The sequence below is a fragment of the Thalassophryne amazonica genome, chromosome 11 (genome assembly GCF_902500255.1).
Source record: "Thalassophryne amazonica chromosome 11, fThaAma1.1, whole genome shotgun sequence".
In the NCBI taxonomy this organism is placed as follows: Eukaryota; Metazoa; Chordata; class Actinopteri; order Batrachoidiformes; family Batrachoididae; genus Thalassophryne; species Thalassophryne amazonica.
Genome location: NC_047113.1, coordinates 34,008,530 through 34,025,019, shown reverse-complemented (window position 1 = coordinate 34,025,019; position 16,490 = coordinate 34,008,530). Strand labels below are relative to the sequence as shown.

The 16,490-nt window shown below is 43.0% G+C and overlaps 2 protein-coding genes across 5 annotated transcripts in view; both read right to left on the bottom strand.

The window, feature by feature from the left end:
- Positions 1-16,490, bottom strand: part of LOC117520001 (hemicentin-1) — a 103,513-nt gene that overhangs the window by 17,784 nt on the left and 69,239 nt on the right. The gene's annotated exons all lie outside the window — the stretch shown is intronic.
- Positions 1-16,490, bottom strand: part of LOC117520003 — a 28,106-nt gene that overhangs the window by 1,742 nt on the left and 9,874 nt on the right. The window contains exons 2-3 of the mRNA XM_034181297.1: positions 10,517-10,837; positions 8,976-9,092 (exon numbers count right to left, since the gene is read on the bottom strand). Of these exons, the coding sequence (XP_034037188.1) occupies positions 8,976-9,092; positions 10,517-10,837 (438 nt within the window). The remainder of the gene's footprint in view (positions 1-8,975; positions 9,093-10,516; positions 10,838-16,490) is intronic.

The window sequence follows — 16,490 nt, the reverse complement described above, 5'->3', positions numbered from 1 at the left end:
GCCATTCAAGTAACGTTTTTTCAGGGACGTCCCTGCTTATGTCAGCAAGACAATGCCAAGCCACATTCTGCATGTGTTACAACAGCGCAGGTACTAGACTGGCCTGCTTGCAGTCCAGACCTGTCACCCATTAAAAATGTGTGGCGCATTATGAAGCATAAAATACGACAACGGAGACCCCAGACTGTTGAACAACTGAAGTCGTATATCAAGCAAGAATGAGAAAGAATTCCACCTACAAAGCTTCACTAATCATTGCCCTGAGTTTCCAAACCCTTATTGAGTGCTGTGAGAAGGAAAGATGATGTAACACAGTGGTAAACATACCACTGTCCCAGCTTTTTTGAAACATGTTGCAGGCATCCATTTCAAAATGAGCAAATATTTGAAAAAAAACAAAAAAAACAATAGTTTATCAGTTTAAAAATGAAATATCTTGTCTTTGTGGTGTATTCAATTGAATATAGGATGAAGAGGATTTGAAATAATTGTATTCTGTTTTTATTTACATTTAACACAACGTCCCAACTTAATTGGAATTGGGGTTGAATATTGCCTTACATTCAAAGGTGGCATTGCAACTCACAGTGGTGAGTGAGGTGGCTACAGCCAGTAATAAATCTCAGAGGACAATGGTACACCAGAGTCAAGGACTGTAGACAACTGGCTGAAGCACACATATGCATACTGAAGATCACAAAGGGAAAGGACATGTATAGGAGGAAGCTGGAGGTTAAGCTCCAGCAGGACCACTTGAGGGAGGTGTGGAAGGTGATGAGAGCCATCACTGGTCATGGTCAGAAGGCGGACCAGATTATGGAAGGAGACCTTCATGAGGCCAATGAGTTAAACCTGTTCAACAGGTTTGACAACACTCTCTGCCCACCCTTCCCCCAGCTCCTCTCAGTGCTCCCCCTCCCCTGTGCACTCACCTCAAACCCCAACACCACCCCCTCCTCTCATCAACCTGCCTCCACTCCCCTCCCTCCACCACTCCCTCATCCTCCCCAATGCCTCCCATCACTATCACTGCAGAGGAGGTGACAAGAGAATTTATTTGCCTATGTCCAGGAAAGGCTGTGGGTCCTGATGGCCTCAGCCCCAGAGTACTGAAGGGATGTGCTATCCAGCTGTGTGGGATTTTCCAGCACATACGCGTATTCAACTTGAGCCTGAGCCAGATGGTTGTTCCTGAGAGGTGGAAAACCTCCTGTCTGGTTCCTGTGCCCAAGAAGAAGAATCCCAGCACACTTAATCACTACAGACCTGTGGCCCTAACATGTTATAAAGTCACTTGAGAGGCTCATCCTGAGGTACCGCCGCACAACCAAGCAAACCAAGCAACCAGCCCAACGGGGAAGTGGAGGATGCCATCATCTTCATGCTGCACAGTGCTTACGCTGACCTGGAGGAGGCAGGTGAGAGTCATGTTATTCGACTTCTCCAGTGCATTCAACACCATCTGGCCTGACTTGCTCAGCAATAAGCTACAGGACATGAAAGTGGAGGCTCCACTGGTGGCCTGGATCACCAACTCCCTCACAGGATTCCCACAATATGTGAGGCTTTGGGACATTACATCTGACACCATCAGGAGCAGCACAGGTGCACCACAGGGTCCTGTCTCTCTTTCTGTTCTGGTCACAGTCCTGCCACCTGCAGAAGTTTTCAGATGACTCTGCCATTGTGTGCTGAATTGGCAGTGACCAGGAGGCTGAGGACAGGAGTGTGGTGGACAGGTTTGTGGAGTGGTGTGGACACAACCACCTGCAGCTCAACGTATCTAAGACGAAGGAGTTGTTGGTGGTCTTCAGAAGACAAAAGGCCTATCCAAATCCAGTTACCATTAATGGAACTGAGGTGGTCTACTACAAGTACATGGGTATACACAGACAACAAACTGGACTGGACTGTAAACACAGATGCTGTGTACTTCCTCGGGAGGAGGAAGGAGAAGCATGACTTATTTCTACAACAGGAACAGAGCTTCACCATTAATTTACAAATAAATTGTTTAAGATGAACTTTAAAGAAAGCTCCATGTCAGTATCACTGATCAACACGATTTTTCTTGCATGGAGTTTTTTAATGGATTTGGGGTCATTTGGGGGCGCTGAATTCAAATCTGGTGGAAGTTTTTGGCAGTCACATTATGTTTTTGAGATTTGAAAACATATTTTTCGTATCAAGCATTGAAGCAAAAGCTGCAGATTTGGTTTCAGCCCCACAAAATTATGCTAAATCAGTTCTCAAAGTCCATGCAAGAAAAAAACAAATTTGATGACCAGTGTAATTAATCCCAAATATTTGTAGCCGCTGTACTGTAAGGTCTATTATGGATATAACAGCCTGTCCAGAGTGCAGTGCCATGCACTGTGCCACACATTGACCCGCAGTGGACACGGTGCTTTCGGTTTGTTTGCACTGTGTTCACATCGCCTGCACATGGATGACTGCGTGTCATATACATATCAACGATCAATTGTTCCTTTGCAGTGGAGGTGGACATTATAAATGGATAAGTGGCATGTGCAGGTCATACTGCAGGCTTTGCCATGCCCGATCCATCTCGATTTTCCCTCATACGCGCTCAAATCGTTTTGGATAATGTTTATGCTGTCTTCAGAATATGTAAATTGCAGTCAGATGGTGTTCAGACCGCCGTCGGATAGGTGTCCTATCTCAACCTCGCCCGGAGAGTTTTGAACATGTGGGTCACACTCGGGGCCGGCGGCCAATTTTGACCAACTATGTGTACTTCCGCAGATGGCTGTCAGAATTGAAATCTGACACTTTCCAGATGTGCACCAATTCATAAGTCCGACGCCATTCTGCATGATTCCGGCTATGTGTTACGGAGGTATAAGTGTTCCACCTGCCATTCTGCCAGCGAAAAGTAACTGTTCTGACACCGAAAACATGGTGCAGCTCTGACCCAAACCACGGGGTTGTCAGTAGCCTGTAAAAATCCATAAATTAATCCATAAATGAATGGGATAATTAAGATAATGATTCCGGAGCTGATGCCACTTCCTCCTCCTTCTTGTCCAATGTCAGCATGCCAGGAAGTTCCTGTTTTTTTTAGTGGTGCACAGTTCAAAATCCGAATATTTATCTCTTCAAGAACTGTGCACCAGGAAAGGATAAATTTCAAACTGTTGTTTAATTTTAGTCTTAAATATTCATGAAAACATTGCATTACGTGTCACCTACACTTTAAAATGTATGATTCTAAAAATTCCTTCAGTTGATCACAGACCAATTTTTCAGGCTCTGGTAGTTTGAGTTAATGGGCTCCAGTAGCTAGCAGGTTAGGGAATTCCGTCATCAAGCAAGGTAAAAAGCTCTGATGGCCAGCAGATTAGCAGGCTCCTAGAGCTAGCAGGCCAGTGGGCTCCATCAGCTAGAAAGCTAGCAGGTTCCAGCGGAAAGAGAGCTAGCTGGCTCCGGTGGCTAGAAGGCTCCAGCAGCTAGCAGACTTCGGTGGCTGCCAGCACGGCATTTCAGCAGCTCTATAACTGGCACTGAGGGTCTCATCTGACAGCAGCCCTCAGACTCCAGCAGCCAAACTCCCAATGGCTCAACAGGCAGCAGCCTGACGGCACCACAGGATCTACCGATGGTGGATGATCTGGCGGCCTGCAGACATGATCCCAGGATCCATAACACCTCTGTACTGGCTCCTAACTTGTGGTTTATAAAATGCTAAGATTTTTAAAAGGACAAAAAAAATATGTACTGATAGATCAGTCTAATCACTGAAAAACCCCTAAAACCCTTTTAAAATAACCAATACTGAGAGGAAAATGGAAAATAAAACGAGTGCTGACGTGTGCTGTGGCCATCTTGGAATGTATGATGCAAAACTCTTGCGTAGCCTACCACATCTCATAGCATGTCATGATTCAGCATCACAAAATATACATTAATCTATTGGTTTGTGATATTGTCACAAAAAATGCAAAATTTTCCTGATGGGAGCACAAACTTATTCTAATACATTCTGTGAAGGCTGCGCGAAGGGGTTAGCAACATGTATATGTTGCGACATGACGAGTGAAGCTCTTCAGCATCTCACCATGTCATTTAGGTCCTTCAGACTTTTTTTTTTTTTTAGTAAATGCTTCGGTGGAGCATGAGCAGGGCTAAAACCTTTCAGCTTCACCCAACCCCTGCCTTTTTTCTTTTTTTTTTTTTTTTTTTGCCTTTCAGCTTTGACCTCCCCCCCCACCACCTTTTTAAGCATTTTTCTTTTTTTGCCTACAATATGACCAAACTATCATATCACAATATTGTCATATCAATATGATATAAGATATGAATATGATTTCACACTAAGTGCAGCAACAGTGAAAATTAAACATTCTTAAACAAAACAGTAATAATACCACTCTCATTTTGCACTAATCAATCAATCAATTTTATTTATATAGCGCCAAATCACAACAAACAGTTGCCCCAAGGCGCTTTATATTGTAAGGCAAGGCCATACAATAATTACGTAAAAACCCCAACGGTCAAAACGACCCCCTGTCTTTTTTTTTTTTTTTTACCCCCTATGCTTAGGAAAAGGTTTTGGGAACACTTTGGTATTAACCCTCTATAAAGTGCAGCAAATGAATAGATAAATGAATTAATAAATGAATGAATTTACATAAAGGTTTTGAAGTGACACGTACGATCCTTAGAGCTGGTGGCCACCAAAGCCACAGCTAGTTATAATAATTTACAGTCTATTCTCATCAACTACATTTGCTGCTTACCTAGATGGACTGTTTACTTCACGTTCATTGTTTTTCAGCTAAATTCTTTTCTTCTATCTTGTGTTAAGGTATGACCGTATTGTTTTTAGTTTTAGACCACAAGTGCAGTTTACTGCTCTTTCTGCGTAGAAACTGCCCATCTGTGCCACTGACTGTTGAACAAACCTTATCCATCATCCATCATCAATCCAATCAATCAATCAATTTTTTTATATAGCGCCAAATCACAACAAACAGTTGCCCCAAGGCGCTTTATATTGTAAGGCAAGGCCACACAATAATTATGTAAAACCCCAACGGTCAAAACGACCCGCTGTGAGCAAGCACTTGGCTACAGTGGGAAGGAAAAACTCCCTTTTAACAGGAAGAAACCTCCAGCAGAACCAGGCTCAGGGAGGGGCAGTCTTCTGCTGGGACTGGTTGGGGCTGAGGGAGAGAACCAGGAAAAAGACATGCTGTGGAGGGGAGCAGAGATCGATCACTAATGATTAAATGCAGAGTGGTGCATACAGAGCAAAAAGAGAAAGAAACAGTGCATCATGGGAACCCCCCAGCAGTCTACGTCTATAGCAGCATAACTAAGGGATGGTTCAGGGTCACCTGATCCAGCCCTAACTATAAGCTTTAGCAAAAAGGAAAGTTTTAAGCCTAATCTTAAAAGTAGAGAGGGTATCTGTCTCCCTGATCTGAATTGGGAGCTGGTTCCACAGGAGAGGAGCCTGAAAGCTGAAGGCTCTGCCTCCCATTCTACTCTTACAAACCCTAGGAACTACAAGTAAGCCTGCAGTCTGAGAGCGAAGCGCTCTATTGGGGTGATATGGTACTATGAGGTCCCTAAGATAAGATGGGACCTGATTATTCAAAACCTTATAAGTAAGATTCTATTCTAGAATTAACAGGAAGCCAATGAAGAGAGGCCAATATGGGTGAGATATGCTCTCTCCTCCTAGTCTCCGTTAGTACTCTAGCTGCAGCATTTTGAATTAACTGAAGGCTTTTCAGGGAACTTTTAGGACAACCTGATAATAATGAATTACAATAGTCCAGCCTAGAGGAAATAAATGCATGAATTAGTTTTTCAGCATCACTCTGAGACAAGACCTTTCTAATTTTAGAGATATTGCGTAAATGCAAAAAAGCAGTCCTACATATTTGTTTAATATGTGCTTTGAATGACATATCCTGATCAAAAATGACTCCAAGATTTCTCACAGTATTACTAGAGGTCAGGGTAATGCCATCCAGAGTAAGGATCTGGTTAGACACCATGTTTCTAAGATTTGTGGGGCCAAGTACAATAACTTCAGTTTTACCTGAGTTTAAAAGCAGGAAATTAGAGGTCATCCATGTCTTTATGTCTGTAAGACAATCCTGCAGTTTAGCTAATTGGTGTGTGTCCTCTGGCTTCATGGATAGATAAAGCTGGGTATCATCTGCGTAACAATGAAAATTTAAGCAATGCCGTCTAATAATACTGCCTAAGGGAAGCATGTATAAAGTGAATAAAATTGGTCCTAGCACAGAACCTTGTGGAACTCCATAATTAACCTTAGTCTGTGAAGAAGATTCCCCATTTACATGAACAAATTGTAATCTATTAGATAAATATGATTCAAACCACCGCAGCGCAGTGCCTTTAATACCTATGGCATGCTCTAATCTCTGAAATAAAATTTTATGGTCAACAGTATCAAAAGCAGCACTGAGGTCTAACAGAACAAGCACAGAGATGAGTCCACTGTCTGAGGCCATAAGAAGATCATTTGTAACCTTCACTAATGCTGTTTCTGTACTATGATGAATTCTAAAACCTGACTGAAACTCTTCAAATAGACCATTCCTCTGCAGATGATCAGTTAGCTGTTTTACAACTACCCTTTCAAGAATTTTTGAGAGAAAAGGAAGGTTGGAGATTGGCCTATAATTAGCTAAGATAGCTGGGTCAAGTGATGGCTTTTTAAGTAATGGTTTAATTACTGCCACCTTAAAAGCCTGTGGTACATAGCCAACTAATAAAGATAGATTGATCATATTTAAGATCGAAGCATTAAATAATGGTAGGGCTTCCTTGAGCAGCCTGGTAGGAATGGGGTCTAATAGACATGTTGATGGTTTGGATGAAGTAACTAATGAAAATAACTCAGACAGAACAATCTGAGAGAAAGAGTCTAACCAAATACCGGCATCACTGAAAGCAGCCAAAGATAACGATACGTCTTTGGGATGGTTATGAGTAATTTTTTCTCTAATAGTTAAAATTTTATTAGCAAAGAAAGTCATGAAGTCATTACTAGTTAAAGTTAAAGGAATGCTCGGCTCAATAGAGCTCTGACTCTTTGTCAGCCTGGCTACAGTGCTGAAAAGAAACCTGGGGTTGTTCTTATTTTCTTCAATTAGTGATGTGTAGTAAGATGTCCTAGCTTTACGGAGGGCTTTTTTATAGAGCAACAGACTCTTTTTCCAGGCTAAGTGAAGATCTTCTAAATTAGTGAGACTCCATTTCCTCTCCAACTTACGGGTTATCTGCTTTAAGCTGCGAGTTTGTGAGTTATACCACAGAGTCAGGCACTTCAGATTTAAAGCTCTCTTTTTCAGAGGAGCTACAGCATCCAAAGTTGTCTTCAATGAGGATGTAAAACTATTGACGAGATACTCTATCTCACTTACAGAGTTTAGGTAGCTACTCTGCACTGTGTTGGTATATGGCATTAGAGAACATAAAGAAGGAATCATATCCTTAAACCTAGTTACAGTGCTTTCTGAAAGACTTCTAGTGTAATGAAACTTATTCTGCACTGCTGGGTAGTCCATCAGAGTAAATGTAAATGTTATTAAGAAATGATCAGACAGAAGGGAGTTTTCCGGGAATACTGTTAAGTCTTCAATTTCCATACCATAAGTCAGAACAAGATCTAAGATATGATTAAAGTGGTGGGTGGACTCATTTACATTTTGAACAAAGCCAATTGAGTCTAATAATAGATTAAATGCAGTGTTGAGGCTGTCATTCTCAGCATCTGTGTGGATGTTAAAATCGCCCACTATAATTATCTTATCTGAGCTAAGCACTAAGTCAGACAAAAGGTCTGAAAATTCACAGAGAAACTCACAGTAACGACCAGGTGGACGATAGATAATAACAAATAAAACTGTTTTTTGGGACTTCCAATTTGGATGGACAAGACTAAGAGTCAAGCTTTCAAATGAATTAAAGCTCTGTCTGGGTTTTTGATTAATTAATAAGCTGGAATGGAAGATTGCTGCTAATCCTCCGCCTCGGCCCGTGCTATGAGCATTCTGGCAGTTAGTGTGACTCAGGGGTGTTGACTCATTTAAACTAACATATTCATCCTGCTGTAACCAGGTTTCTGTAAGGCAGAATAAATCAATATGATGATCAATTATTATATCATTTACTAACAGGGACTTAGAAGAGAGAGACCTAATGTTTAATAGACCACATTTAACTGTTTTAGTCTGTGGTGCAGTTGAAGGTGCTATATTATTTTTTCTTTTTGAATTTTTATGCTTAAATAGATTTTTGCTGGTTATTGGTGGTCTGGGAGCAGGCACCGTCTCTACGGGGATGGGGTACTGGGGGGATGGCAGGGGGAGAGAAGCTGCAGAGAGGTGTGTAAGACTACAACTCTGCTTCCTGGTCCCAACCCTGGATAGTCACGGTCTGGAGGATTTAAGAAAATTGGCCAGATAAACTTAGGATCATAATCTTAGGATGCAGTGCCCTCCAGAAGTATTGGAACATTTGCTATTTCACACATTATGTTAGAAAGATTAAGAAAGAGAATAAGAATATAAAATCAAACCTTCACTGTGCCTTGTGATAGAATCACTATGATGGCCATTCCAAGATGGCGGCCACATTTCTTGCGCCTCAGCAACCAATGCGGCGTCTACTCCTCTTTATATTGTCTATATTCATCTACTGTCGGTTTGTAGATTTTTACAGCTTTTTACGACAATGTTGTCTGGTTTGTGGCTTTTTCTCTACTGGGGCTGAATTTTTGTTCCATTTCCCATTTGTGCCTTTGTCTACCTTTTATGCCTTCGCTCATAATAGTAAGTTTACAAAACCCGTCATGAAAATTTGAATCATTTTGTGATGGGAGCATGAAAAAAAAACTTGTGAGACAGGGTTGTGTGTAACATACTAAAAACATGCTAATGCAGCAGTTAACAAGAAAAATATCATACCATGACGTTTCTTGCTTTGTTTTTTCTTCTTATAACAGTAAACTGCTATGCCCGCCAAAACCAGTGTAACCAGTGCCGCCAATATACCAGCCATAATGGGAACATGTTTTGATGGGACTTAAGAAACACAAAAGTAAAATGACAGATTCATTATGTTGCATCAAAGACAGACAAAAATTACATTCATGATTCACTTCAACAATTTGGTTGAATTGCGCATAAATTGGGCATGAAGCAGGAATTGTTTGCAATACGTGTAAAATCATAGCTGCCTCTAACGCCTCGTACACCTGTTGCTACAACTATGCACACACCAGTGGCTGAAAGACAGTGTGCGCTGTGAGAGCCCATCAAACCCTCTCGCGGCAGGTGTCGGCCAAATTCCAGGTGACACACATGAACATCTAACACTGCTCGCATGACACTTGGAAAATGTGTGACCCTTCGCATTGTTAACACAACAGTCAGCAGACAATCACTGTTGAGCTGGATGTGAAATTTGTCTTAGCGCCCCATTAGTGTGGCTTTGCAAACAGACACTGTGACACATTGGTGTGTGTGACAGGGGGTGTGGCCACCGACAGGAGTGGCTGCAGAGATCTGTGGATCTGGACGTCATGCCTGGGAACACGTACCATGTTTGGATGGACATGAACTAACTGTCCACTGTGACGCACGTGTGTCTGCTTACTGTCATGTGGACATACATAAAAACATATATCCATGTTGCAATGGGCTGCAGCAAGCATGCATACACTGCGCACATTCACAGACTACTCCAGGTGAAACAGACCGTCAGATCATAAAACGCAGCGGGCAGTCTGACTGTCATGTCACCCACATGAGCTCTGTTCCACGTGACGCAGTGTATGTCCTGTGGCATGCCATATCGGGCCGGACACACGTGGGGCTGGCCGGGCACACCGCCAGCAGACGTTGACATGATAACAGCGCCCTGCTTCATCATTCATGTCATTTCATGACTGTTTGTCTGTGACCATGGGTCATCTACAGAGGAACAGACGGATCAAAACTTGTATTGCCCGCTTATTAAGAGGGATTCAATAAAATGCTGTGTTTTTTATGGTGTGTGGTCTTATTTTTTCTTAAATACATCCATGTCCTTCCTGATATCATGCATTTTCCTGCACCTTTCACAGGACAGCAATGGTAGCTTAGTGGTAAAGTTTCTGACTGGCAATCAGAGCCTTTGGAAAGTACAGGTTTGAATCCTGTGGGTGGCATGTATTTTTATTTTATTTTTGTTATTTTCACAGCAGCTGCGCAATGTCGAACCACATCACGCAGCTGCTCACACTGTGTTCCCGCATGCAAGAACTGTCGCAGCAGCATCGTGCATGCCTGCCTGTTGGCTTAATGTTTTCGTGGTTCGCTCATATGACCTGTTTCGCTGTGAGTCGCCCTGAGTTGTACTTATTCATACTATGTGTGAAGGAGCCCTTACTGTTGACTGACTGACTGACCACTTACTTTATGTATGTAATCCAAGTTAAACTGAAATATTATTTGTAGCGATTTACCTTGAATGAATAAGTGCAGAGTTCGCTTCTCGTATAGATTTCCATTTGAATCAAACATGCTAAGAACATATTCACCACCATCACTTCTGATCAGGTTATTTATCCTGAATGTTCCATCACTGGGAGTGAAGACAGATCTGTTTACAAGAGCATCTAATGAAATATTATTCTTTTTCCCACTGAGCATTTTGGTTGTGTTCTTCACCAATTCGTATCTATGTATTTCTGAGGCACTCGTCATCAGCCGGAGAGACACAGTTCCTCCCAAAGCTCCATAGCACTGAGTTCCATTCTGTCTCCCATCACAGTACGTTTCCTCACCTGCAGATATTAAAAATATAAGTTGTAAGAACTCACAAATGTAACCAAGCTGGTTTTATAAAATTATTGCTGTGTTTGTTACATTTGCAAATGTTAATATCTTTAAAATGAAGCAGAATCAGTTTCTGCAGCTGTCTATGAAGAAGAAAGACACTAAAAACATGCAGAGGGAAGAAAAGGACAAACAGTCATTCAGGTGAAGTCAGATTGCTGTTTGTACCAATTTAATCAACAAATGGTTCTTTCCTTGTGGGCAGTTTTTCCAGTGTTCTGAAAAATGCATCCAATTCTCTACTTTGATAACTCTTTCTCATCCATGAAGCCCCTACATGAGATCTTAGAATTCCTCAGATTCTTAGACATTTCTCAGAATTTTCCCTCGGTAAGATGAAACTTGTCCACAAAGCACCTTAGGCCTTAAGAGAGCTCTAAGATACCAAACGGGTAAGAGTAGTGAGGAGAACTTTTAAGAAGCATAAGAGTGTCTTAAGCAGAGAAGATGGTGGAAAAGACACAGAGGAAGCAGAGATATTCTGTGTATGTAGGATGACAGTGAATCAGTAACACGCTACCGGCTTGAGCTACATAATTACTCGTTATTTTATGTTAATTTACTGTCTGAATGTGTTTATAAATTGTTTAGGTTCTTGTTATCATATTCACACATTAATATTATTTTTATTATTATTATCAGTATTAGTAATATTTTATTTTATTATTACTTCTATTTTATCATTTGATTTTTAAATGGACTACAATGGAAATAAGTGTTTTCACTTTCTTGTGTCATGCATGTAATCGTAACTTATTTACAATTATATTTTCTACTTACATCGAACTTAATAAACTCACGCACGTTTAATATGCAGATAATCGGCATCTGAATGACATATGTTCAAACATCTTCAAGCTGTGTAACAATACATTTTGTGGGGAACTGTGTGGAATAATGAAAGACAAACGAGAGCTTTTTCTTTTTGGCACTCTGCCGCTAGGAGGCGCTCTGATTTCTCAGATAAAACAACACAGACGGTGAAGGGACGAAATCAAACACTTGTAACTTATGGTGACATTTTGCTTACAAAACCAATTGAACTACAAAAACACAATAAATCAATAACACTAACAACACTGTTAAAATAACGTGAACCACAACATTTAGAACCACAAAACCAATAACTCCCATAATGCATTGCAGGACAACAATTAACAGGTTAAGCGACCGGCCCAGCAATAGCTCCAATTTAATTTTGCTGAGTATCATCATCATGACATTAAATTATTTTCACGATTACGCATTTCTTATGCAGTTCAGGTTATATGACGAGTTGATTTTACTGTTCATTCATATGTAGGAGTGCAGAGCGCGTTTATTTTTTTATTTCCCCGTCCCTTTCTGTGACAACCAATCACAGCTCTTACAGGACCACATCATACCTAGCAACAGGGTCAACCCCGCCTCCTTTCTAAGGGCCCCTTTACACAGTGTGACGTTTGGACGAAGTGTGCACTTAGTGCGCATGACGCAGGAATCATGTGCAAACCATGTAATGTCGTCCCTGCTGCCAACGCCTCATACACCTGTTGCTACAGCTATTTACACACACAAGTGCCTGAAAGACAAAGTGTGTGCTGTGTGAACCCATCGCACCCACTCGCGACAGGTGCCGGCCAAATTCCAGGTGACACACCTGAACATCTAACACCGCTCGCATGGCACTTAGAAAATGTGTGGCCAGTCGCACTCTTCACACGACAACAGACTGCAGATAATCACTGTCGTACTGCTGTAAAATTTGTATAAGTTCCCCACGAGTGTGACTTTGCAAACACACACACTGGCATGTGGGTGTGTGCGCTCCACTCACAGGAGGCGTGACTTCCGACAGAAGCAGCTGTGGTGATCTGTCATTCTTGACATTCCAGCTACACAACACCTACTGTGTTTGGACAGTCATGGACTAACAACTGTCCACTGTGAAGCACGTGTGTCTGATTACTGTATTTACATGGACATAAATAAAAAATTATATTGCTGTGGTGGCAGCAAGCTGCAGCAAGTGAGCACGTGCACGGAGCAGGCACTGACAACCCCCCAGGTTAAAATTGACCGTCAGACCGGTGCAATCTGACCGGCACGTCACCCACGTGAGCTCTGTTCCATATGACGCGGTGTCTGTGCTGCGGTGCGCCATCCACAAGACATGCGTGTTGGGCAGAACACATGCACAACCAACTGGATGCACCTGACCAGTAGATATGGACATCAGAGCACACTGCTTCTCATTCACGTAATTTCATGACTGTATGTCTCTGACCATAGGTCATTGCCAGAGGAACAGACTGATCATATTTTTATTGCTCGCTTGATAAATGCTGTGTTTTTAAATGGTGTGGGATTTTATTTTATTTATTTAGTTATTTATTTTTTGTAATACTTCCATATCCTTCCTAGGGGTGGTGGCCAAGTGGTTAATGCACTTGGTTTCAGTGCAGAAGGTTCTGGGTTCAAATCCCACCCCTGCCACATTTCTCCATGTAATGTGGAGTTGTGTCAACATGCAGATTCGCCTTGGATTTGCTGTAGCGACCCCAAGTGCAAACAAGGAAGCAGCCGAAGGGACTTACTTACTTCCATATCCTTCCTGATATGAGGCAGCTTCCTGCAGCTTTCAAAGAACAGCTCTGTAGCTCAGTGGTAAAGTCTCTGACTGGGAATCAAAGCTTTTGAAAGGCGTGAGTTCGCTTCCTAGGTGGTGTGTTTTTTTCTTTTCTTATTATTCCACATAAGTGGTGCGATGTGGTCCCACAGGTACTGGCTGGTTTTTATTTTTTATTTATTCCAAATAAGCAGTGCTATGTGGTGCACCTGGCACTGTTCGTGCTCGACGGACACCGGCGTGTGCACGAACTCTCGCACTGAGTTTGTGCACGTCGATGCTTTAAGATTCTTAGACACAGGCCCAGCCCTCCACCACACACAAACACACACACACTTTTTAAAATTATATTTCTTGTTGTAAAATCTGCACAACTATACATGATTGGTGGTATTATATTTAATTTTATCATCACTTTACCGGGGCGTTGCTAGGCCGGTATCGTAGATTTACGTCGACGGTATCTGGCTATACCCGCCCGCTGTGTGTAAACAAATGATGTCATAGCGCGCGCGCAGCCCAAGAACTGTCCGCAGAGGGGAAAAAAAAAAACTTTCCGCGGAGGAAAAGATTAAAAGGCGAGAAGTGTGTTTTGGTCCCAATATGGATTTTCCGGATGATTTTCTCATGGATAGGTCGACAATGAACAGCAGCTAAAGCAGCCAGCTTGATGAGGACGCACTGCTGAATTTCAACAGCAGCGCGCGCGCCAGGTGGCAGAAATTAAGTGAGCCAACTTTTTATGTACACGTTACATCTTGTGTATCTCAGTAAAAAGTGATAATAATGCAAATAACATGCTCTTGTCGTGCGGCATGCATTTTCTGCATCCCTCCGTTCACTGCCAGTCACCCACAATGACAGCTATTCGCCCTCATGTAACTCGGGCGAATAGCTGTCATTTTGGGTGACTGGGCGTGAACGCCGGGCCTCTGAAAATGCATACCGCCCTACAAAAGCATATTATTGTATTATTATTATTATTAGGGTCGGGGGGCTGCACTCTGTCCCAGTGATCAGGGGGCGAGAGGCAGAGTACAAAATGGACAGACCTCAGGTCTATGGCAGGGCCACATGATGATGATTATATAATTATTGTTATTATTATTATTAATACAAGGTCTGTTAGAAAAGTATAGGACCTTTTATTTTTTGCAATAACCTTATGGATTTGGATCACGTGTGATTGCATCAGCCAAGCATGAACCTTAGTGCGCATGCGTGAGTTTTTTCACGCCTGTCGGTTGCGTCATTCGCCTGTGAGCAGGCTTTGAGTGAGCACTGGTCCTCCCCCCTCGTTGGATTTTCATTGTGAGGAAAATGTCTGAACGGCTGGAGTAGCGCTGCATCAAATTTTTCCAGAAACTGTGAGAGACAGCCAGGTGGACACCATTCGGAAAATTCAGATGGCTTTCAGGGACGATTTTATGGACATCACACAGATTATGGAGTGGTACAGCCGGTTTAAAGACGGCGCACAATGGCAGAGGGCGCGCCGCGCTCCGAGCGGCGATCGACAGGCTGAAACGACCAGATCATTTCCAAACTGAATGCTGTGTTGATCCGGGACGTCATCTGACTACCAGAGAAATGGCAGAAAAGGTGGACATAGCACTGTTAAAGGAGATTTTGTCATGAAAACAGGAGCGGAGGAATTCGCCACGGAGCCGCTAATGGCGTGGAATGAAAGCACCTCCGTGTTGGTCTCACAGGACATGTTGTGACATGCCCAGCTCCTCGACAATTTCTCGGATACTCACTCAACTGAAAAGCCACCCAAAGCCATCTGAATCTTCCGAATGGTGGAAGAGCTGGCATGTCCTGTGAGACTTCCAACACGGAGGTCCTTTTTGTTCTGCGCCATTAGCGGCTCCGTCCTGACGCGCAAATTCCGCCACACGTCTTTCATTACAAAATCTCCTGTAACATTGTAATGTGCCGAAAAAGTGCTATGTCCACCTCTCTTGCCATTTCTCTGGTAGTCAGACGACGTCCCGGATCAACACAGCCTTCACTTTGGAAATGATCTGGTCGTTTCAGCCTGTCGATGGCCGCTCGAAGCTGTGGGCCATCTGTAATCCAGTTGGGATGCTCCTTAATCTGTGTGATGCCCATAAGATCTTCACCGAAAGCCATCTGAATTTTCCCAATGGTTTCCACCTGGCTGTCTCACACAGTTTCTGAAAAAATTTTGATGCAGCAAAGCGGCAGTCGCTCGGCCATTTTCCTGACAATGAAAATCCGCCGAGGGGGCTGGACCACTCCTCCCACAAAGCATGTTCACAGGCGAATGACGCAACCGACAGGCGTGAAAAAAAACTTACGCATGCGCACGAAGGTTCAAGCTTGGCTGATGCAATCACATGTGATTCAAATCCATATGGTTTTTGCAAAAAATAAAAAGGTCCGTTACTTTTCTAACAGTCCTCGTATTATTATATTATTATTAATAGCACTGTGCTACATTGTTTTTGTAGCACAGTGCTCTGCAGACCCAACGCTCCCGGACACTCTGAATGCCTTTTATGCACGTTTTGAGGCATCCAACACCACCAGTCCCTCCCGATTCCCTCACTCCCCCAAAGACCCCCCAGTCAGCAACACCACTACAGCTGAGGTGAGGAACGTGCTGCAGAGGATCAACCCCTGAAAGGCCCCAGGCCCTGATGGAATACCAGAGAGAGTCCTTAAAGACTGTGCACACCAGCTGTTTGAGGTTCTGGCAGATATATTCAACACCTCTCTGTCCCAAGTCAGAGTTCCGCCGTGCCTCAAGACATCAAGGATAATCCCTGTGCCAAAGACCTCTGCACCATCCTGCCTCAACGACTACAGGCCAGTTGCACTCACCCCCATCACCACAAAGTGCTTTGAGAGGCTGGTGACGAGGCTCCTGAAGCAGACCATCGATGTGACTGTAGATGAGCACTAGTATATGTACAGGCAAAACCGGTCAACAGCTGATGCCATCTCCACCGTGGTGCATCAGGCCC